The sequence below is a fragment of the Microcebus murinus genome, chromosome 11 (genome assembly GCF_040939455.1).
Source record: "Microcebus murinus isolate Inina chromosome 11, M.murinus_Inina_mat1.0, whole genome shotgun sequence".
Lineage (NCBI taxonomy): Eukaryota > Metazoa > Chordata > Mammalia > Primates > Cheirogaleidae > Microcebus > Microcebus murinus.
In genome coordinates this window covers 99,833,556-99,858,953 of record NC_134114.1, presented here as the reverse complement: position 1 = coordinate 99,858,953, position 25,398 = coordinate 99,833,556, and the positions used below count along the sequence as shown (strand labels likewise).

The following is a 25,398-nucleotide window of genomic DNA, read 5'->3' as shown; positions in this document are numbered from 1 at the left end:
ATAGCCATTTTCGGTAACTGCAACTCAAACCCACAGCCCACCCACCATGGGCAAGTATTATCGCTTTGAACTAATAAGGCAGCATATAATTTTCTTAAAATTCTTATTTTGAAGTAAAGATTTACAGGAAGTTGCAAAAATAGTAAAGACAGGTCCCACTTACCTTTCCCTCAGTTTCCCCCATGGTGACACCTTAGTAACTATAGTACAATCGAAAACCCAGGAAACCTGCACTGGCACATGTATGTATAGTTCTATGCCATTTTATCACATATGTAGACTTGTGTAACCACTATGGCAGTCAAGACATTAAATCATTCCATCAGCACAAAGATCTTCCTCATTCTACCCCTTTATAGTAATACCTATCCTACCACCATCCATAACCCCTGGAGATCACTAATTCATTTTTCATCTCTGTAATTTTGTCATTTTAAGAATGTTACCAAAGGGAATCATACAACATGTGACCTCTTGAGGTTGGCGTTTCTCACTCAGCATAATGTTGAGATCCATCAAATTATGGCCTGTATCAACAGTTTGCTACTTTTTATTAATGAGTAGTATTCCATCAGTCAGAAGTTCAATTTCCACATTGTGTATTAAGTTCATTTTTGGTTATTTAACACGTTGACTCACCCACAAGAAAAAAACATTTTTTTTCCTTGCAGCCATGGTATTTTATTATGAAAATAGAATAAAAACTTCAAAACCAAAACAATCCTTTCTAATATAATGAAAAATTTGTTATTTTTTATTATTTTCTGTGCATGAGTTATATGCAATTTGAAAAATAGTTCTCATGGCTCCCAAGGTGAAGAGACATTGTATATGCTTCATAAGGTCCTGGGTTCAAAACTAGCATGAGTTAAATATAACTCACATGGCAGTTAATGTGTTAAGGAACTGAAAAACTATTTTCAAAGTGGCTGTACAATTTTACATTCCCACCACCAATGTCTGAGAGATCTAGTTCCTCATCAGTATTTGGTGTTATCACTACTTTTTATTTTAGTTGTGTTAGTATTATTTCATATTCTAAAATGTATTTTTGTCAGTGTTTATGGTTGTTAGATGTAAATAAAGGTAGAAAAAAATAAAGTTCAGAAATATCTGGAAGATACTCTGTAAAATAACTTTAGTATTAAACAGACACTTTGCAAACTTGAAAGCATACTTAAGATAGTGGTGATCTGGTTGGTCATACCTTCATCCAAGACAGCTTGCCACTGAAGTACATGCTTTGGATGTGAAGTTCTAACACTATAGACCTGACATTGCCAGTCTCTGAATCCAAGCAAACCTGCAGGACAAGGTGGATTCTCACATATTCTGTATTGTTTTCTGGGACCATTACAATCCCTTGCCTCAGAACCTAGCCTAGAAAAGAGTACAAATAATCAATTTTATCTTTGCTTTTCACATTAACTACCCATTTTAAAATAAAAATTAATATATTATTAATGTATAATCCTTTATGTTCAATCTACTGTTGAAAACTAGAATGCATTAAATGATTGGTAGTCGTGTAAAATCCACGTTTGTTTTGTAAAAAACCATATATTTTTTCCAATCCTTGATCAATTTACCTTCCAAAACACATGAGGAATAAATGCCAAAATGATATAAAGGAGTAAAGGGAAGAGGCTGGGGACAATAGAGAAAGCCTTCCAATTCCCAAGAAGAAGTTTGGTTCTTTATATTATTAAGGAAATATTTTCATATAAATTCTTTAAACTGCATGTGATGGGACCATGCCACGAGCTCACACCCACAGAGGCACAGCACACAGGCGGAGGGACCTTCCCACACTTTCCTAGAATCCCTTCAGGAAGGGTGGGATTGACAAGCTGATCTTGTAATAATCTCTATCTGTGCGTGCGCTTCACATGTTGTTTTTTATTAGTCTGAGCTTTCTTTGCCATTAATTTTGTTCTCATTCCCATCCTTTCTAAAGTCCTATTATCTTCTGCTCTTCTCACAGTTGCTTTAAATGTTCACTTAGTTTTTATGATATACATCTCCCTGATTATTTAAATACATTTCATCTGATTGACTCAAGAAATCACCTTTTGTACCTTCCATTATTTATTCTTAGAAAGACTGATCTTTGTTTTCTTCTTAAAGACAGGTTTTATATAAAAATAAATAATTTGAGGAAATTTCCTGTTTTCCAAAGTGGAGTAGAGTTTGAGGGGCTTCTTTTGCTTCCCAACATGCTTTACCAGAAAAACCTTTGCATTTCAAATATTGAAGGAAAAAAATGCCCTCCCCCAACCCAGGAACTTTGAATTTACCCAGGACATTTGCGCTCTCGACTGCTGATCCCAGAACCGCAAGTTCGGCTGCAGGGACTCCACAGGCTCCACTCTCCAGCCAGGTGTTCAGGTGCTGAGGTCCTGCTGGTGCACTCTCCAGCCTTACACCACTATTCCAAAAGTTATGTCTTAGGTGAACAAATCAGGGCACAACTGAAAATCATTCACTGGTCTATGTAGTCACTGGAATTGCAGTTAAATCAAGTCTACTAGAGCCCCAAACACATAGAATTTAAAAAGATCAAAAATAAGTTGGCACTTGTTTTTTGTCAAAGTGATATAATGGTCCAGTTCTCATAGTGCTCATGTCAGACCGATCACACACAGCCTTGTCATGAAAGCAATGCACAGATATTTGCTGCTATAGCCCTGAGAACTGAGCACGTGTAGTAGAGATTGGGTAAAGATGATGGTGAGGGAATTTGAGGTTGCACAACCAGAAAAGAAAAACTAACACATTCTAAGAAACAGATAATAATTTAAAAGGGACCAAAACAGTACTGAGTCATATATAAGAATGGAAAACAAGAGATAAATGTACTTCTGTAACAAGGTCAAGCAGAAACTGTAGCAAATGTAGCAATGTTGCTTTCAAATATCAGTGATTCAGATCACTTTTTTCCCTTATAATTAAAAAAAGTATGATTTAATCTTAGTACTTCCCTTTATCCTATTTTTATTTTGGAAAGTGTTCCCATCATGTTCAACCATTAATATGACAGCAAGCTTTCCTCTGAAAGCCGTTTGCTTGAAAGATTTGGGCATTTAGATGCTGAAACTGTCATTTCCCCCCAATTATTCTCTAGCTTATTTGATATCTATTAACTGCAAAAGATAACTGCGAAAGATAACTGGGAAAGATAACTGGGAAAGGAAAGAAAGGAGTGTAAAGGGTATAGTCATTATCTTTTTAAATGTTTTTTTTTTTTCCCCATTAACTTAAAACAAAAGCTGCGAAACTGTTTCTATGGTCAAGCAGGAATGACTGCTGGGCTCAGTAGACGGACCGCCATAAACTCTCCTCACTCTAAAAATCGGATAGGCGATGTCATAGCAAATGTATTTAAGGTAAGAAAATCATGTTGAGAATAATAAGTAAATACAGGAACATTTAGATTAGTGATTATATAATAACAGACTTGAACAAGTTGATCCTTCTAGCCCTAAACAATTTTCTGAGTTTAATGGCAACATGATTTAAAAATGATTTTGAGGCAACTACAGAAATGCTCTGAAAACTCAGTTCGCTCATTCCGAAACGAGAATGATAATCATATATACTTAATAGACTTTCAGCAGGGGTTGAATGAAGAACTAAGCACAATTTATAGAGCATACTAAGGATTTAATAGAGATTAATTATAATAATAACAACACATTATTATATGTATCATTATATTAGTGTTATTAATAATAGTTTTCAGAAATTTAGCCAAAATTCCATTAATTCTGATCTTTATTGATCTATCTTTATTTATAATTTGTTGTCACAATATGTTTTTATTGTAGTTAGAAAAGAGAATTAGAAGAGTATGCTATATAGTTTGTTTGAGCCCAGTTACTGCTTTGATTTTATATGCAATAAAATAATTAGTCCCTATAGATTTTTTCTAATAATGTCAACATTGAAATTCAACCTCTTTTAAATTCAAGAGTTTTAAATTTAAGTTTGAAAGACAAAGTTAACCTCAACAACTCAAGAGTGTATCAGTATGCTGATATAGTCATTAAATAAACTGAGATTTTTGTACAAGGATGTAGTCTAAAAATTGAAAACTAAGGAAAAAAGCTTGTGAAAACTTTTATATCACTTGTTTTAAGGTCTTAACAATGTTATGCCATTCATGGAAAAAAAATCCAATGGGAAAGCTATTAAACTTCAATTGGTCACATTGTTTTGGCCTACCTGAAAAGTGTTTATTTTTCCCAGAGCGTATATCATAGCTATTGCCCATTTAGCAACAAGCTGGCACTGAAAAGCAGGGCTAGAGTTCATAGCAGACTAAAAATATTCTGGGATTGGCACGCAATCTGTACATCATTTAAACTAAATCACACCTGGCAGATGAAAAGAAATGGAAACAGATATGCAAGCCAATTTGCATACAGAAATAGTGAAATTTAAAGAAAGTATAGCATAATATTTAAAGTTTGTAATTTTGCAGATAACTAAATCTCTGGATGAAACTGAAGGATCCTGCTTTTGTGTCTTCTAGATGGTGTTATGCCTCAACATTGAGGAAAGTGTTAAATGCTTTGTTTAAATCAAAATACAATACATTTTATTGGAATCATATACAAAATGATTTGCTAGCAGTATGCTTTGTTCCTTACATTTATATTTTTTAATCCTACAAAAAGACATTACACATGATTTAAAACACTCAAAATTTGTGTCTTATCTACTAGTTCAGTCTGAATTATAAAAATGCCAAAGGAAGATATAATATAGACTTATTTCTAGAAAAGTATCTGACCTAAAAAAAAAACTGATTACATTTCTATTCTTCCAAATTTTTATGTGGATACGTCTAGGAAGTTCGTGAAAACACACGAATAAAACAGATCCGTGAAGACGTAAAGGAAGCCTGACCAAATCTCTGACATGATCGTGCATGCACATTGTGGAAGACTGAAGAAGAGCAAGGGAGGCAGGAAGCTCTGCGCACATGCACACATATGACTATTAGGATATTACAGTCTTCACTATTTCCAATAATGAATTATGATGATAATTTCAAGAACCTCAATTTAGGAAAGTAAACAACTAAAATATATTACATAGAAACCTTAGTTCTAAACAGTCTAAAATTCTACTAAATTGGCATTTAACTTTCCTTTTCCCCTTTTCCTATTTCTATCAAATACTGTATATACAAAACAAATACATTTATTGCTTTTTAGTAAATCATTCACCAACTCTCTAAACTCTGTGAAATATAAACACATTTATATTTGTATTATAAATCATTATGATTTATATTTTACAAAAATGACAATATGAAAAGAAAAGCTGAAGAAAGAAAACAGAAAATATTGTTTATATTGTAAATAGTGTATAAATCTCTGTCCTCACAATCATTTGAATCATAGAATTCTGTAGGCACTTTCTCAGACTTGACTACATACTCTTAGATGAACTGGATTTATACAGCTCGATTATTAGTACTAGAGTGTTATAAATTACAAAATCCCAAGCTTTGTTTCTTGGTTCGCAATGTACCAAGCCAAGAGTTTTTAGTACAAGGTTGCAAGCATTCATATATTTTAGCACCAGCGTGCACACAACAAAAGAATGTTGGAAGCTATTTTAACGATGGCTTCTACAACAGCTGGGACAGATGGGTATTTGATGGAACCCACATGACCTGAAAAACTGAGAGGTTCATCAGTTATTTCAATATACAAATCACTATAGAACCTTTAAAAGAATATCATTAATATGATTATAGGGAAATAAGTCATTTTACTTTTGATAGTATTTACAGTTTTGATTGCTGGAAAGAAATTTATTTTAGAGATCTCAAGAATACAAATTATTCAGTTAAATATGTGTAGGAAAAAATCATAGTATAAAATATTTAGAATGCCATATCATAAGAATGAAGAGATTTTATAATTGCTAAAGAAGAACTAAATAACATGAATCGATTGTGTGATGTTTGAGAACTTAGGGCAGAACATTTAGCTATCTCTGAGTATCACTGCTTTTGTGTTTTAGGGATGATGAAAATTATTGCTGGTACACAGTTTTAAGACTCAAGCAATAAATTACTCAGCATAAGATCATGAGGTTTGCTGGATATATACACATTATTATACTTTTGTATCTAATTTTAAAAAATAAAACAGACTAAAATTCCGATGCTCCATTTAAGTTCATAGAAAAATGTGTGGCACAATCTATACACAACTGCCTGATAGTTCACAGAAGTTCCCTCTAAAGAACCATTTTCTTATTAATAGTATAAAATGATAAAATATTTCTAGTCTTCTTTTTTATACTTTGGATTTAAACAACTCGTACATTTTTCTTTTTATAAATACACAAGTCACAGAAGCAATAAATGACTGCATGCTTATGTCAAACAATCCAGAAATGTCTGCAGAAAAGCTACATTTACTCTCCCCTCCCATTGCCTTACTTCCATTCATCAATTTTGCTTCCCTCCCAAAAGGTAACTACTAATAACAGTTTTGAGTTTATATTTTCAAACCATATTCTTTGAGTTTAAAAATATGTACTATGTATGTTTTTATTCTCCTTAAATTTCAAATGTATTATAAAGTATTAATTTTTCTGACATGGTTATGTACGAACAGCCATGTCTTGTAAATCTCCTCATGTTAATACATATATATCTTTTTTCATAGCTATACTAATCATTCCTCTCCTGATGAATATTTTGTTGTTTCTCATTTATTACCATTGCAAACCACATCCTTACATTAGCATCTTTGTATGTGTGTGTGAATGTGATTGTGTGTATCTGTGTGTAGAACAATTTTCTAGAAGTGCATTTGCTAGATTTCCATCCATTTTTCAAATTGCTGTGTTTTTAAACTAACATTTCACATATTTTTCCTTAAGTAATTCACCTCAAGTAATCTGTAGATTCTTTATGTTGCTGTTTATTTTCATATGTAATAAACATCAATGCTCTTTAGAGGCAAGCTTTCAGATCATCTTATCATACAATTAATAAGTAAAGTGATAACCATTCTACTTTCTCTATATAGTATACAAATTAGGAAATTATGCAAACTATTGACCTGGTATCTTTTAATTAAATTAACCATAACTGTAAGTACGGATGAGATCCATCTACTTAAAATTCCTCAAAGGAAAATTAATTTCCAACAGCAATTATTTTCATTCAGAAGTGTATACTAATGAATTTGTACTCTTATGAACCACAGTACATTAAACTACACAGACAACCAAATATTTACTAATTTCCAAATTTATGATGCTTACATTGACAAGGTAAAATTATAGATACTCAGTTGCTCTCCTGAGACAGTATTTTATACCTAAAAGGATTTATCAGCTCTGAGAAATGTTATCATTTATGCTATTATTTGTGCTTATTTTACTTTTGTTTAATTTAAAAATTAAAAATAAATAAATTCAGTTTTTTGTTAAAGTAATAATGTATCTGACTCTCTACATTATCATAATCAACAACAACTTAAAAACCACCACATCAATATTAACAAAACAACCATGGATTTGAAAAATATAAAAGTTAGAAATGGATGAAATGCTAATATTTATGTATATACTGAAATTATTCCATCAGTGTTAAAAATGGATCCATATGTAACTGGCAAAAGAAAATGAAATTTTTTCAAAATGTATTTAGTATTCTTATTAAATTCAGGTGATACAAAAGACTTACCTTACCAAGGTCACAATCAGTTCCATCCATTGGTGGATCTAGTTTGGTTTTGCATTCTTTCTCACCTTCTACCTTGCACCATAATCCTGTGCAAATAACGTGCTGAAAAGAAGGGCACAATAGCCAATAAGGGGAAGGTGTCACATTTTCAAGGTTAAGCCAATAATTTCTGAGAGAGCTATTTTGAAAGAATAACAAAGAAAAATATGCTTTAGGTACTTTTAATATTAATCATATAATTGAAATAGTATATGGCTTACTTATAGTGAGGGGAAGATTGATACATAACAATAGAAAATCTAATAAAGTTATTTTTAAAAACTTATTAAAATAAAACACATATGGCTATGCAGGATTATGTAGATACAACAGAAAAATTTAAAGCAAAAAACCATTATATATGCCATGATATAAAGCAGGTGGAGTACAAGTGTCCGTGTCTGTGGCATGAACGCAGGGCCCTGCCCTGCAGCCTGTCCTCACTCATCCTCTGCTCTATGCTAAAAGGCCATGCTTAGTGCTGCCTTGTTTCATCGTGTGGTCTTGACACCTGACACAGTACAGATCTGTGGAGTGTATGTTTCTGTAAATTGTTATCGGTAATTTATACTTCAGTATCAGTGAGTTTTAGATATTCAACGTATGATCAAATTTGGGGGAGCATGGAATGTTAAGGCAATAAAAAATGCTTGGATGAAGCAGCTGAGACATCATAACAATAAGAGAAGGGAAGTCTGAGAAAATGCAAGAGGGAAGATTGTCAAAAACCTTAGCCACAGCTATAACTGTGGCCAGCCCAAAGACATAGATACGAAGAGGCCAACTGACACATTTGTAAGACTTTCTATATCTGCAAGAAACAGGCAAAGGTTAAAGTTTTTTAGGCAGAAGCATATTGCTAACAATTGTGTAGAAATATGTAATTCATGAGGGACATTTAAAGCTGAGAAGAGTATATAATTCATAGCGACGAGGACTATGTTACTAGCTACACAGATACCTGGAGAAGAGAGTGCAGAACAGGGCCATAAAGACAGAACAGGTGTGAAAGATACACTTATGAAAAGGTGAGAAGACCAGTGTAAGGAGGAGGCCTAGCATAGAAGGGAGTAGTGACGAACAACATTGAAAAGACAGGAGAACCGCCAAGGACTAAGGAGCCCATATTTGTAGGGACAAGGAATCCATTGAGCACTTGACCAGTGGCAGGTTGATAAGAGGCTATTTTGGAAAGCTTACTCTAAAACTCATAGCAAAATTAAAGCTAACTTAGGACCCACATCTATTAAATATGTTACAAAGAATAAATTTAAACTAGTATTTCAAATAGTTCTATTACAACTCTAATACTGAATTTGTCACTATTCCCAAAATATTACTTTCCTACATTTTAGATTTCTGAACTGTCTGTAAGATCTTAAAATTTAATACTCTATGGTGGGAGTGTGATACATTTTATTTACCTTATCTCTTGTGAAATTATTTGTTTTGAAATGTCACATGAATATATCTTATATTTAGCAAATGGTTTAGCATAGCAAATATGTTTTTATTTTCATATAATATTTATCAAAAATTCATCTAGAAGATAAGCAGAGGTCTGTTGTTTTTCCTGCGCTTTTATGGACACGTTTATATTTAAATTAACAGATCTCCAACCTGAGAAATTTGAACCTAAAAGGTTTTCATTCCCCTCCCCAAAGACCTTTCTGTCAAGGATGTTTTATTATCAATTCATACTGAACCCAAAAGTAAACTGTCTGCACTAATACTTGCTTGTTGAACATTGTTGGTGGTCTGACTTCTGCTCTTCCACCAGTATCTGCTATTCAGAATAGCAGGTACTCTAACTGATTCCCACCTGCAGCACTAGGAGAATAAAAGCAAACTCGGCAGCCTTTCGAGATAAGCACAGTCACGTAGAATAAACCTCACACAGAAATCTTTTACCCTTTCTGCTCTGCCGCTCTAGGGATCTTATGGTAAGTAAATTGTAGCTTCAGTCTTAAAAAAAACTCAGATTCAGGAGTTCAACCCCAAATGTTACACAAAACGCAAGAGCATGTTGAAGAAATGGTACAGAGTGTTTTCACCTTGAGAAGTGAGATAGCTCAGATGTGTGGTATTAGAGCTATGTCATACCAAGCCCTTTCTAAGGGGCAGGATGGGGAATCACATCAGAAACAAATGCTCTCCACATGTTACACGGGCAAGAGTCAGGTGTTTTTTTTTTTAATTTAGTTGCCAAAACTACTTAATATGTCAGTTAAGAAAAGAACTTTAAAATTTAAAATATTTTGCATAGGAATCCACAATACAAATGTATAACTCAGCATTTCCTCTCAAAATAATAAAAATATTACAATATTTATATTTATTCTATATAAAGAGATTATTAAAAACATAATATAAATTTGGATGGTTATCTCAGCTAGGCTTTTAAAATGTTTACATGAATGAACCATATGTTTAACACATTAACTGCCATGTATTTTTACATGTATATTTTTACTTTGCAAGCTGCAAAAGACTTTTCCATGCAACAAACACATCAGAAAGTGTTAAAGAAAGTTAAAGAGTAAAAAGAAATTAAGAGAAAGGAAATCTGTCAATATCAACTTAATGGAAGTCTTAAAGAAGTGAAAAAAAAAAAAGAAGAAAGACAGTATTTACTTTTATTAAAGAAAAATGATCCAGAATTAAGCTAAAAAGATTCCCCTTGCGGAATGGGGGATTAAGTTCTTAAACCAACCTTCTTGCAGGTAACAGCTAAAAATTGTGGACAGAATACAAAACACAATTTCCCGAAGGCTCTGGAGAGTGAAACTAGGCAGGCAAACTTTTGAGGCGAACTGAAAAAATCAGCATAAGGTGAGTCCATCACCTTTGCAGCTTTGATCTAATAGTTGCCTATGGCTGTGGCCTACACTGGGTGGCTAAAGCAACAGGGCAAAACAAACTCTCTCTCTAGATACATGAAGACAGAAACTGGGGCAGTCAAAGCTGCCAACGCCTGCGGTAATAAAATCAGTGGGACCTGATTCCCTGTTGGCACCTGGTCCATACATACATGGGACACACTATAGACAGCATAAAGGGAAAGTGAATGGATCTAAGATATGAGCTGCTGCTGCTTTGTAGTAGATGAGACAAAGTCTCGAGTTTGAATGTAATAAATTTGTCTGTGAAAACAAACAAACAAAAAATAAAAACACTCTTTGGAGTCATATAACAGAATCCAGAATCTCTACAATAGGGGTCAGCAAACTTTTTCTGTAAAGTGCCAAATAGTACATATTTTAAGCTTGTGAGCCTTATGGTCTTTGTTGCGATTTTTCAACACACAGAGAATAAATGAACAAATGAGTGTGCCTTTGTTCCCGTAAACTTTTATTTATAAAAACAGGTAGCCAGACCCCAGGCCATCCTTTGCTGATCCTTACTCTACAACATTACTTCACAATTTATTGTGTACAAATAAAAATCACTGATCTATAAAGAAGCAGTGAAATGTGACCCTTTATAAACAATAAAGTAAATAAATAGTTCAATCCTGAGATAACACATACATTATAATTTGCACAAAATTTAAAACCAGCTTCATGAATATACTCAATGAGGTAATGGGTATTGACTTGTAATAAACGAAAAGATAAGATATCTCCAGAGAGTAATAAAGTAAGTGGAAATGTTCATTTTATATGTGAAATATAAAATACATGAAATAAAAAATTTACTGGATGGGCTTAATAGCAGAATGAAGATAAAAGTTCAGTAAACTTGAAAATAGATCAAAGGAAATTATCTAATCTGAAAGAAGAGATGATACAAAAATAATTAAGAGCTACAGAAACTGGTGGGATCACATCAAATGGTCTAACATATGTAATTAGATTTGCAGAAGAGGAGAAGTAGAGAGGTAGAAAAGCAGTTAAATGAATGATCACTAAAACTTCTTCCCAGATTTGGTAAAAGACAAATTTACAAAGTCAAAAAGGTCAACAAACTTCTAATGGGATGAATATGCATAAAAGTATACTTTGGCACATTATAGTAAAATTTCTGAAAACCAAAGATGAAGAGAATGTCTTGTACACATACAGAGAAAAATAATAGATTACATATCGGAAAATAAAAATCCAAAGGCTATAAACATCTCTGATCATAAACCATGGAAAAAAGAAGGCAGAGGGACATGTTTGAGATGTTAAAAGAAAAAGAAAAGGTTAACATAGAATTTTATACATAGTGAAAATATACTTCAAAAATTAAGGTGATACAGGCATTTTTGGATGAAAGAAAATTCAAGGAATTTGCCACTGGCAAACCCAACTCAAATAAATGAAAAATGAAAATGGAACCAGAAATCTTCAGGAAATAATGGAGAACAATGGAACAGGTAAATATGTAGGCAAAAATTAAAGACTACCTTTTTATTCTTTATCTTTAAAATATATATAAAATATATAAAGCAAAATTTATACAATCTTATTATATTGTTTACAATGTATTAATACATAGAGGTTGTATATATGATGACCATAGCACAAAAAAACCAGAATGAGGAGATCTAAATACCTATGTGGCTTCATGTTTCTAAATTTCAAATAAAATTGTACTGTATTAACTCTAAAGAGACTGAGAAAATTAAGACTTTATATTCAAATCCCTAGAGCTAAGTTAATCAAACTATGGCCAGGAAACTGGCCAACAGTCTTTGTAAATGAAGCTTACTGGAACATGTGCATGCTCATTCACTCACACATCACCTAGGGCTGATTCGAGCCACAGCAGAGGCCCCGCTGCCTGCAAGCTTCATATATTTACTGTGTGGCTCTTGAAATGAAAGTTTGTGAGCCCACACCTAGATCCAGACCAGAGCAGACACAAACCTCTAACACAGGTAAAGAGCTGTAGCTAAAAATGTATTAGATAAATTAAAATTAAGATACTAAAAACTTGAGCTCACATGGTAGTAACATTCACTGGGTGTCAGTCAGGTAGGGAGAGGAGGGTGAACTCACGGCTAATGGATGTGGAGCTCGCTGTGTGGGGGAAGGGCGGGCTTGTAGCTCTGGCTTGGGCGAGGCAAAGGCTTTGTGTGTAACCAAAATGTTTGTACCCCCATAATATTCTGAAATTTTAAAAAAAAGTAGAAAAGGGAATCAGAAGAAAAGAAAGAGTTAATAGAAGAAAATACATTATAAAATGCTAGACCTAAATTCAAAATCATTGTTTAATCCATGAGTAAACATTAATGGGCCAAATATTTCAAATAAAAGATCGCAATTATTGGAATAGTTAAAAAGCAAGACTCAAGTATATGCTTACTACAAGAGACTCACTTTAAATATAAGCACACAGATAAGTTTAAAATAAATGAAAAGAAAAAGTTATACTATGCAGAAATAAGCACACAAAATCAGATTAATATCAGATATAATAAATTTTGATATAAAGGATGCCACCAGTGACAGGGAGGAATTTTTCACAATAAAAAAGTTTCAATTCATCAAGAAGACAACAATAATAATTGTTTTAGTGTCTAGCAATAAAGCCTTATGAGGTATGAATCAAAATCTAACATAATTAAAGGGAGTATACAATTACAAAATCATACTAGGGTATTAAATATCCAATTTTAGCAATTAATAGAACATCTAGACAAATAATAAAAGATGATTTGAACAACTCTATTAAGCACCTCTACCTAGTTAATATTTATAGAATACTAACCCTAACAATTATAGGAATATATTTTCTCAAATGCATATGATATATTCATCCAGATAGATTATAAATGAGTCTCAATAAGTTAAAAAGAATTAAAATGAATAGTAAAATTTTGGTGCTAGGAGTAGAAATTTGGATTCTACAATAGGTGAATGTTTAAGTGTTTAAGGCAGGGATGGGGAACCTCCAGTCTTAAGGTCACCTGTGGCCTTCTAGGTCCTTAAGAGTGCAGCCTTTTGACTGATTTCATATTTTACGGGACAAATCTGTTCATTTTTATTTTTTTATTTTTATTTTTTTTGAGACAGAGTCTCGCTTGTTGCCCAGGCTAGAGTGAGTGCCGTGGCGTCAGCCTAGCTCACAGCAACCTCAAACTCCTGGGCTCGAGTGATCCTTCTGCCTCAGCCTCCCGGGTAGCTGGGACTACAGGCATGCGCCACCATGCCCAGCTAATTTTTTATATATATATCAGTTGGCCAATTAATTTCTCTCTATTTATAGTAGAGACGGGGTCTCGCTCTTGCTCAGGCTGGTTTTGAACTCCTGACCTTGAGCAATCCGCCCGCCTTGGCCTCCCAAGAGCTAGGATTACAGGCGTGAGCCACAGCGCCCGGCCTGTTCATTTTTATTAATACATTTTGATACATCTTTTATATTTTTATTTTATTTTTAAAATGAACATATTTAAAATACCAAAGAATAAAATAAGTTTCAACAAAATAATCCTCCCAGATTGACTGGCACAATTAGAATATTAATGAGCCATAAGCACTAAATTGATGGCTCATAATTTAGTTCTAAGTTCCGCCCCTACTACCGCACAAGGCTGGTTGGTGAGAGTTTATGGAGGTCGAATAGGCCAGTTTGCTAACAGCTTTTGATAATGGTGCACTGTGTTTCTGTTTGAAGTAGAATTTTTGAATAGTTGCACAGCTTGATAGTATTTTTTAATTCTGTCTGCTTAACAGCCCATCATGTCAAAGACGACCAAGGGAACACTAAAGGAAGAAAACAGATTTTGTAATGAGGATTTGGAATCTTAATATTATCTTGTTTCTGCTAAAGATAAGATGATTTGCTTGTTTTCTGATACTGCAATATCAACAGTAAAGAAATTCAATGCTCATTAGCATATACCACTCAAAAGGACCATGAATATTTTAAATTAGAAGGAAAAGAGCAAAAGGTTATAGTGTAGAAATTAAAAGATGAAAAGCAAAAGCAAAGACAATTTTTTCAAGCATCAATAAGACCTGGAAATAACACCACTGAAGCAACTTCTAAAGTAGCTTATGAATTCAGAAGAAAAGAATAACCATTCTGTGATGCAGAAATTGTGAAAGGAATGTTTAGACCTTGACAATATTTCAAAGTACAAACAATTACCTTACAGGGAGAACCATAACTGATCAGCAGCATGAATTAGGCTTCAACTTAACAGAATAACTTCATGCAATATTTCAAAAGAAATATTTAAATATTTAAATTAAATATTTAAAGAAATATTCAATCACTTTAGATGAATCGACTGATACTACTGACTCAGCACAGGTTTTATAATTCATTTGAGTCATAAAGGAAGATTTTCTTTGCTATGAAGAGTTACTCGCTGTGAGCAGTGTTGCGAACAGAACACCGGGAATAGATACCTTCAACAACTTTCAAGATAAATGTCGTGAAGTTGGACTGAATTTGGTAAACTTAGTATGTGTGTCCAGATGGTGCACCTTCCAATGAAGGATTCATTGCATAGATACAAAAAGTATCAACAGATCCAGATGCTCTCATTTCTTTTCATTGTATCTTGCATCAGCAAAATCCCTGTGCTAACGCTACTATTTTAAGTGACACTTTGCAACAAGTTATAAATATTGTTAACTCTATTTGTGCAAATATAACATGGCATCATCAGTTTTGTAACATGCTAAAATTGAACCATGAACCCAGAGTGAATCCACCATGGACTTGCCCTTTCTACGGTGTATTGGCTGTCACAAGGACAGCTGTTAGCCCAAATTTTATCTCTGTGAGAACAGATAAATTTTATGAAGAACAGAATCAGCAATGTGAATTATTGAAAAAAGATTTCTATAGGAATGTAGCATTTCTGTGTGATACCATGTCAAATCAAAATGACTTGAATATTTCTTTGCAAGGTAAAACTAAGTCTATATGTGTGCCAAAAAAAAAAAAAATCCAAGCATTTCGAAAAAGGCTTTTTTCAAAATACTTTGTTAAAAGAAAATTTTGGCTGTGCAGATGCTTTTTAGTTTGATCATGTCCCATTTATTTATTTTTGTTGCTACTGTGCTTGCCTTTGGGGACTTCTTCATAAATTCTTTGCCTAGGCCGATGTCTAGGAGAGTGTTTCCAACATTTTCCTCTAGAATTCTAATAGTTTCATACATTAGGTTTAAGTCTGCTATCCAGCGTGAGTTGATTTTTGTGAGAGGTGAAAGGTGTGGGTCCTGCTTTAGCCTTCTACAAGTGGCTATCCAGTTTTCCCAGCACCATTTATTGAAAAGGGATTCTTTTCCCCAAGGTATGTTTTTGTCTGCTTTGTCAAAGATTAGATGGCTGTAAGAGGATGGTTTTATATCAGGATTCTCAGATCTGTTCCACTGGTCAATATTCCTATTTTTGTGCTAATATCAGATTGATTTAATTACTACAGCTTTGTAGTATAGTTTGATATCTGGCATATTAATACCTCCCATTTTGTTTTTATTGTCTAGAATTGCTTTTGATATGTGGGGTCTTCTCTGGTTCCAAACAAAGCGTAAAATTATTTTTTCCATATCTGTCAAGAATGATGTTGGGATTTTAATAGGTATTGCATTGAATCTGTAGATCAGTTTGGGTAGTATAGACATTTTAACGATGTTGAGTCTGCCGACCCATGAATATGATATGGATTTCCATCTGTTTACATCCTCTGCTATTTCCTTCCTCAGTGTTTCATAGTTCTCCCTGTAGAGGTCTTTTACCTCCTTGGTTAAGTATATTCCTAGGTACTTTAATTTCTTTGTTGCTATTGTGAAGGGTATTGAGTCTTTGATTTGGTTCTCAATTTGATTGTTGGCGTATATGAATGCCTCTGATTTCTGTGTATTGATTGTGTATCCTGAGACTTTACTAAATTCATTTATCAGTTCCAGGAGTTTCTTGGTTGAATCATTGGGGTTTTCTAAATATAGTGTCATATCATCAGCAAACAGTGAAAGTTTGATCTCTTCTTCCCCAATTTGGATACCTTTAATTTCGCTTTCATGTCTGATTGCTGTAGCCAGGACTTCCAGCACTATGTTGAATAGAAGTGGAGATAGTGGGCAGCCTTGTCTGGTTCCAGTTCTAAGTGGGAATGCTTTCAATTTTTCCCCATTAAGTATGATGTTGGCTAAGGGTCTGTTGTATATGGCTTGCATCATTTGTAGGTATGTCCCTTCTATGCCTATTTTATTAAGTGTTCTTACCATGAAAGGGGGTTGAATTTTGTCAAAAACTTTTTCTGCATCTGTTGAAAGAATCATGTCATGAAATTAGACAACCTATAGAATGGGAGAAAATTTTTGCATCTGATAAGGGGCTGATAACTAGAATCTACTTAGAACTCATGAAAATCAGCAAGAAAAAATCAAACAATCCTATCAAAAAGTGGGCAAAGGACATGAACAGAAACTTTTCTAAAGAAGACAGAATAATGGCTAACAAACATATGAAAAAATGCTCAACATTTCTAATCATCAGGGAAATGCAAATCAAAACTATAATGAGATATCACTTATTTCCTAAGAATGGCCTTTATCAAAACGTCTCAAAACAATAAATGTTGGCATGGATGTAGAGAGAGAGGAACACTCCTGCACTGCTGGTGGGACTGCTAACTAGTTTAACCTCTGTGGAAAGCAATATGGAGATACCTTAAAGTGATACAAATGAATCTACCATTTGATCCAGCAATCCCATTACTGGGCATCTACCCAAAAGATCAAATGACATTCCACAAAAAAGACACCTGCACTCAAATGTTTATAGCAGCACAATTCATAATCGCAAAGCTGTGGAAACAACCCAAGTGCCCATCAATTCATGAGTGGATTAAAAAAATGTGGAATATGTATACCATGGAGTACTATTCAGCTCTAAGAAACAATGGTGATATAGCGCATCTTATATTTTCCTGGATAGAGCTGGAACCCATACTACTAAGGAAGTATCCCAAGAATGGAAAAACAAGCACCAGATATACTCACCAGCAAACTGGTATTAACTGAGCAGCACCTAAGTGGACACATAGGAACTACATTAATTTGGTAATGGGCGGGTGGGAGGAGGGAGGTGAGGTAGGTGTATACACACATAATGAGTGACACGTGCACTGTCTGGGGGATGGCCACGCTGGAAGCTCAGACTTGTGGGAGAAGGGGGAGCAAGAGCATTTTTTGAAACCTTAATATTTGTACCCCCATCATATGCTGAAATAAAAAAAAATCTCAAAAAACAAAAAAAGAATATTTGGATGAACATTTTCTCCAGTTAACAAAGGTCACTGGTGAGTAGGATGATATATGTGAGTCATTTGAAGAATATGCAGCTGTTCCAGACCTATTAATGGGAGAATGTAACGAAAGGTTCTGTGACTTTCAGAATCATGACATCACATTCAAATTAGTATTTCGGTCTCATCTAGTTGATATCACCAAGGCACTTAAAAGAACTACAGATGGAATAGATTGAGCTCTCGGTAGACATTTTAAAGTCATTGCTTGATGCTAAGAAAGATCCCATTGAAATATGGAAAAATGTAGTAAAATACCCAGGCCTTTGGCAACATTCCTGAAAAATGTTTTCCTGCTTTTCAACCAGGTATTGCTGCCAATCTACATTCTCCTACCTAACCCAAGTGAAGACACCCTTCAGGTCACAAATGATTGATGCCCATCTAGAAGATCAATGGAAACTGTGGACCTTCATGCGGCAACCAAAAATGTTCAAATGCTTTCCAACAAAAAGCAGACACAACAAAGTCATTAAAAGGTTAACTTTAAAATTGACAGTTTCATTTTTTGAAACTATTAAGTACATAGTAGTTACATTTTTCAAAATAATATATATTTTTAATTACTGAAATTTCTTGAATGTGGCCTTATTTGATTACAGCTAAATTAATATGGCTTTCCCACATGAAAAGTTTTCCCACCCCTGGTTTAAGAAAAATCAGATAAAAGTTTTCCAAAAAGATTGTACTATTTTTCATTTCCAGCAGTATATGCGGTTTCTGGGTGCTCTGTCATCATCAGCGACAATTTCATATTTCCAATCCTTTAAACTTAAGACATTGTAATGGGTATGCCAATGTAGCTCTTTATGAGTTTAATTTGCATTTCTTGATGCACTGCTAATAATGTTGAGCATCTTTTAAGGAGCACATTGGCTATTTGTATATCATCATTTCTGAATTGTTTGTTCAAAATGTTTTGCCTATTTTATCAGATTGCTTGGTCTTTCATTGTTAAAGAGTTTATATATTCTGGACGCTAGTCCAGAATACATACCAGTACATATGTCAGATGTACATATCACGAATATTTTCTCCCATTCTGTGGCTTACCTTTTCATTTTCTTAACAGAGCTTTCCTAAAGGAAATCATTTTGTTTTGATAAATTACAAATTATATTTTTTTCTTTTATTGGTCATGTTTCTGGTGTCCTATTAAAGAAATATGTCTCCTATATTTTCCCTGAAGTTTTATAATTTTATAGATTTCACATTTAGGTGTATAATACATTCTGGGTTAATTTTGGTGTATGAATTAAGTAATTTTTTAAAGATGAACATCCTGTCCCAGCACAATTTGTTGAAAAGCTTTTCTTTGCCCATCAAATTGCCTTGTCACTTTTGTTGAAAATCAATTAGATACATATGTGAGAGTCTATAATTAGACTATTGTGTTCCATTGTGGAGTTATTTTTATCCCTTTGCCAATACTACACTGTCTTCATTATTGCAGATTTATAAGTCTAAATTCATGTAGTCTACGTCCTCCAACTATTTCATGTTAAGTCTTTTTTACCAACCAAATTTCTGCTGCCCCTGGAATTTCACAGTGCCAAGTTAGAGACTCAGCCTTCTAGAAGTGAAGCCCTCCACAAATGAATGCTTTTTCATGAAGGACTTCATTTCAATGCCAATCTCTTCATTGGATCAGATGGGGAGGGTTTAGAAAGCCCTCCATAGTTTTGATGAATCAGGCAGCTATAAGAGAAATATAAAACTAGAAGTTTCCATGTCAATTATTAAAGTCATTATATGATTCAATCATACTAGAAAGTTTCTACACATTTAATACATATGCAGTTCACAAATGTTCCTAGTCCAAAAACAAAGGGAGGACCTTAAGTTTCCTGGAGATCTTCAATTTTATCACACTTCCTTCTTATTCAAAAAAACTAATTCTTCTTACTGATTTTCGTGAGTTCTAAGTATATTCTAGTTATCAGCCCTTTAATATGCTGAAATAAAAAAAAATTTAAAAAATAAAAAAACAAAACAAAAGAAAGCTAATTCTTGCAGGGCCACTTCTTACTGTTTCTAGGGAAACATTCTTCCATACCTCTGAATTCTTGGCTAGGCTAATTTCAGGAAGCTATTACAATGACTTGATTCAGTTGGAGCTGGCTCAGCCACAAGACGCCAGATGGCCTGAAGGCACCAATAGCTGAGAACTTAAGAACAAAGCCATCTAAGAAGTTACCCATTAATTCTGCAAATTAATGCAGGAGAGTGAGCTTTTATTGCTGGAAATCAAGATGTTGCACAAGGATCTCTGCATCTGTGCCTTTAAACATTTTGAAGATGTGTAAGCTGTTACCCTAAGGGTAAATTTATATCATTAATTAGATGTGCATTATCCAATAACACTGAGTCTCTAGTGCTTGTGTTTAAATATCTCTTTACAAATATGGAAGAGAAATATCTAACTGAGATGCTATGGTCCAGCTGTCATTGTCAGATGCAGAATTATTTTGTTTCTAAAATTCTACCTGAAACATACATGTTGAAGCTCACTGTGAACCCTTACACCATGAAGCTTGACAGTTATTTGTAACAGATTTGCCATAAGGTGATAAGGAAGCCTGACCAAATCATGCATAAGCTATGAAACAAGTTATCTGCCCCTATAGGTGGGCTTTTGTAGTCATTGCATTAATATTCTAGAAGGTTATCATCACATTATCTTGATATATTATATATTTGAGAATCAAGTATTTATATGAGTGAAAATTTAGAAATTATTACTCCATTATTCAATTGATTGATTTACTCATTAAAAAATACATATTGAGCACTTATTTAGGTGCTAGGCACCTAAATAAAAAGGTGCCTAGCAAAAAAGGACCAAGGATTCCACTAATATTAAGGAGCTCGCCTTCTAGGAGATTTGTTTCACATAGAGTTTAGATGACAGATTGGCAGGTATGGTGACTCGACATGGATCCACTTGAAGATATATATGTGTGTCAGGCATCACTTAATGATGGTGGTATGTTTTGAGAAATTCATCATTAGTCAATGTCATTATGTAAACATATGCACACACACCTAGATGGCATAGCCTACTACACACATAGGCTATATGATGTAGCCTATTGCTCCTAGGCTACAAACCTGTATAGCATGTTACTATACTGAATGCTGTAGGCAATTGTAACCCATTGGTAAGTATTTGTGTATCTGAACACATCTAAAGATAGAAAAGGTACAGTAAAAACATAGCATTATAATCTTATGGTACTATAGTTGTATATGTGGTCCATCATGAATCAAAACATCATTATGTGGACACAACTGTATTCAATCTTCTACATTTATAACTATTCCACCTTGTACTTTTAAGTTATAACTCCTGACACTTATTGAGTATTTAAGCATATCCAGACACCTTCAAATAAAAACGTGCCAAGTCTTCTAGGAAAAAAAACATCAATCGCCTATGCTCAGACTTCATTTTTCTCCATTTGTCTTCAGCTTTTGACACAGCTGATCACTCCTGCTTTGAAAAATGTCCTCACTTACTCTCCAGGATCTTAATTTGTTTTAGTTCTATTTCTACATCAATAGACTTCTTCAGAGTTTTATTTTGTTGCTTTCTCCTCATTTTCTTAAACTCTAAATATTGTATTGACCTAGGTCTGTCCTTGAAAATTGTCTCTCTTCTAACTCACTTCATATTGTTATCATTTAGTGTTATGTTCTCAATATCTAGTTCTTTATAATGACTTCCAAATATATATCTTTCTTGGACCTGCTTACATCTCTACTTAGTTGGATGCTTAATGGGGCATATCAAACTTACAATTTGACTCACACTAAATTCCAGGACATTTTGCTTTCTGTTTTCTCTCACTATGGTCTTCCAAAAATAAATGCATGCTCTATTACCTTGTTTTGATCTCTAAACAAATGCCACCTTCTCTAGAAGTATTTCTCAGGTCCCCTTAAAAAAAACAGCACCATCCCAATCCTTCCACCTGGTAGTACTCCCTATCTTTCTTACCTGAGTTTATATTTCTTCAAATCAATTGTCACCAACTGACATATTATACATGTATCTGCTTATTGTCTATTTCCTCCAACTAAAATGTAAAATGTAAGCTCCATGAGGGTGGGGTCTTTGTTTCCTGCTATAATATTGATGCATAGTACAGTGCCTGGAAAGTAGTTAGAACTCAATAAATATTTGTCAAATAAATGACTAAATTTGTAAATAATTTCTTCTATGTCTATAGCTATCTATCTGTCAGATTCTTACAGTTTGCATGCTGTACTGCTTTTGGATTGCAATGTAAAAGTGAAGAGGAAACAAGAACAACATTTCTAGATACCTAAAACCTAAAACTTAACTTTGTACAATGTGTAGTTTTTAAAACAAGGCAACAGCATATTGAGAAACATAGATTTTTTTTTAAATCCAATAAACAGCTATATTTTCACACATGGTAAAATCCATACAGTTTTGTTAGTTGGAAATAACCATATGAATAGAGCAAATATTTTAGAAAATAAATCAATTAAGATATGTTTTTAACCCTGCTAGGGTAGGAGCTATGGAGACAAAAAAAATTCAGCTTAAACATAGGATCTGATCTAAGGGTTTTCCTATACAGAAGATGATATGGCATAAAAAGAAGTTTGAGTTCCATAAGAGACTGTGGAGCATAGTGGTTACAATGTACTCTCTTCTCTGGATTTAGACATATTTGAATTTGCATCTAACACTCCCTCTTAATGCATATAAGAACTTCTCATGCTATTTATCCAGGCCTCAAATTGTTGATCTATAAAATATGACTGGAGAATAGCTATGGCATATAATAGCTATAAGAATCAAATTAGATCAAAAATAGTAATAATTTAATACATTACATGGCAGATATTTAGAGCTCAAAATACTGTGGAATGGTACTAGTTAAATTCAACTAACTGCTGCTTTTCCTCAGCTGCTGGCACTACCTCTACCTTTTCTTCAATGCCATACCATATCTCTTCTTTTCTAATTTTCTCTCTTTCTTTTTCTTTTTTCTCTCTTGGGAAAGTAAATAAACTTTTTACATCTTTATATTCTAATCTTTGTGTGAGAAGTCTTTCTCATCCCATGTACAAATTCATACCCTAACACTTTGGGTGACATGATAGCAAATGATGTGTCAATGTCAGTGTGTAGCCATGGACAACCGTGGTGGGGGGTCATTGCTAGAAGGGGGCTTGGGGCAGGAGCCAGAAGATATATGGGAAATCTCTGTATTTTCCACCCAATTTTACTGGGAACCTAAAACTTCTATAAAAATAAAGTTCATTAATTTTTTAAAAAATGTTTTAAGAAATGAAGGAAAGAGAAGGGAAAAAAAGAAAGAAGATTGTGAGCAAACTTTTTTGATTGTCTAAAAACTCACTGTGGGAGCAGAATGAAGGAGGTTAGTAGACGAGATCAGAGACGTATCAGCGACAGATCTGACAGAACCGGATCTGGCTGCTGTCACAATGATCACACATGATGCTGCCTTCCAAGCATCCATGGCTGTGCCAGATATAAACCCTTGTGAATCGGATCACAATCACACACCAACACCAGTTTCTTTGGAGCTCCACTATGACCAGATGAGTATTCCAGTCTATGCAACCTTTCACATTCACTGCAGCTCCAACCCCATAAAACGCACTCACTTTAATTCTACATCAAATATTCACTGAATATTTCACTTATTCTTTGCAAGCCACTGGGCTATATGCTAGAGAAATGCATGCTGTCCTCAGACCTTACTAATGAGTGAGACTGATAAGGAGCAAATAAACTAATAAATGAATAATTCTTTTAATAAGAACTGGGAGGACATGGGCAGATAAGGGTGGGCAGCAGGAAGAGAGAAGAAAAGAAGAAGGAAGGGTAAATAGAGCTAAATTCTTCCATCAATTCAGAAGGCTATTCCCCTTCATCCTTTAGATTCTATAGACCTGACACAACTGTCCTTTCTGAGTAATTAATTACTGACTATTGTAATACTATTAATACTATATAGACACTGTTTTTATATAGACACTGTTTCCCTTTATACATTTGCCTGTTTCCTCTAGTTTATTTAGAAATTTATTCTCTTAATTTTTGTTCCTATAAATGATACTTGTAGAAATTCATTTGCAGAGTGAAAGGTATAGTTCCTCTTCCATAATTACATGTTCATACATAGTTTTTATTGCACTTTCCCCCAGTTATCAGGTGAGAAAGTACAGTTGGTTCTATGGAGAATCCACAGGTTCCACATCCAGGGATTCAACTGATCATGGGCCACAATTTTTATTAAAAAAACAATACAAAATAATAATACAACAATATAATAGAAATTTTAAAAATATAGTGTAACAACTATTTATACACCATTTACAATGTATTAGGTATTGTAAGTAATCTAGAGATGATTTTAAGTATACAGGAGAATGTGAATAGATTTTATGTAAATATAACACCATTTTTTACCAGGAACTTGAGTATCTGGGGATTTTGGTATCTGTGGGGGTCCTAAAAGCAATCACCTGTTGATAGTGAGAGATGACTGTAAGGAATTTAAAATAGAAGCATCTAACTGTCATAATGCAAATACTTCTCTGACTTCTGCTTAATTTTCAAAGTGGAAATTGTTGGGTCCTTATTTACTGACTTTGATTAAATGTGCACACCTGATTTTCATCACATCCAAAGTATAAAGAAAAAAAACGCACAGATTTTTCCTTCGGAAATTCTTCTTTCAAGGATTAGGATGCTTTTGACCTACAAACTCCAAAATAAAGTCCTATTCTTCTTCAATCAATATTTGTAAACAAAGAATGTGAACACTTAAATCCCACCTGGACACAACTCTTACCTGCATCTCCTGACAAAAGGAAGCCAATGGCCCAAAGAGGATCTGACACTGCTCATCAGCAGTGTATGTCATCCCCGGCAGCTTAGAGGGAGCCATCACAGAATTTATACTCTGAGGATTTGTTTGTAGCAAACAGTTACTGGCCTTTGACCTGACAATATGCAGATATGTATAAAAGTTTGAATTTAATATAAAAACCTGTTAGCATAGCGACAAGAAACATTTTTATAATATCGAAAACATCTTTTTTTAAATTTTTTTTTGCAGAAAAAACTATTTATTCACAAATTACACAAAAAACAACCATCCATTACTCAAAACAACATATCAAATGTTAAGTATTCACTTCTCTAGATAACTATCTACCTTTTGAGAATTTTCCTTATTAAACAAAATAATATTTGTTTTTTTGGATCACTCTGAAACTGACCTCTTTAACCAGAGCTAAATTTCTGATGATATAATTTAGGCTAAAAATATACTTTTCAAGGCAAGCGCTGACTTTTCCAATTCTGAAAAGAAAAAGA

At 33.8% G+C, this 25,398-nt stretch overlaps 1 protein-coding gene across 1 annotated transcript in view; it reads right to left on the bottom strand.

Moving 5' to 3' along the window:
* The window catches only part of ADAMTS19 (ADAM metallopeptidase with thrombospondin type 1 motif 19), a 244,675-nt gene that overhangs the window by 86,447 nt on the left and 132,830 nt on the right, over positions 1–25,398 (bottom strand). The window contains exons 10-13 of the mRNA XM_076008346.1: positions 24,872–25,022; positions 7,721–7,822; positions 2,298–2,428; positions 1,208–1,380 (exon numbers count right to left, since the gene is read on the bottom strand). Of these exons, the coding sequence (XP_075864461.1) occupies positions 1,208–1,380; positions 2,298–2,428; positions 7,721–7,822; positions 24,872–25,022 (557 nt within the window). The remainder of the gene's footprint in view (positions 1–1,207; positions 1,381–2,297; positions 2,429–7,720; positions 7,823–24,871; positions 25,023–25,398) is intronic.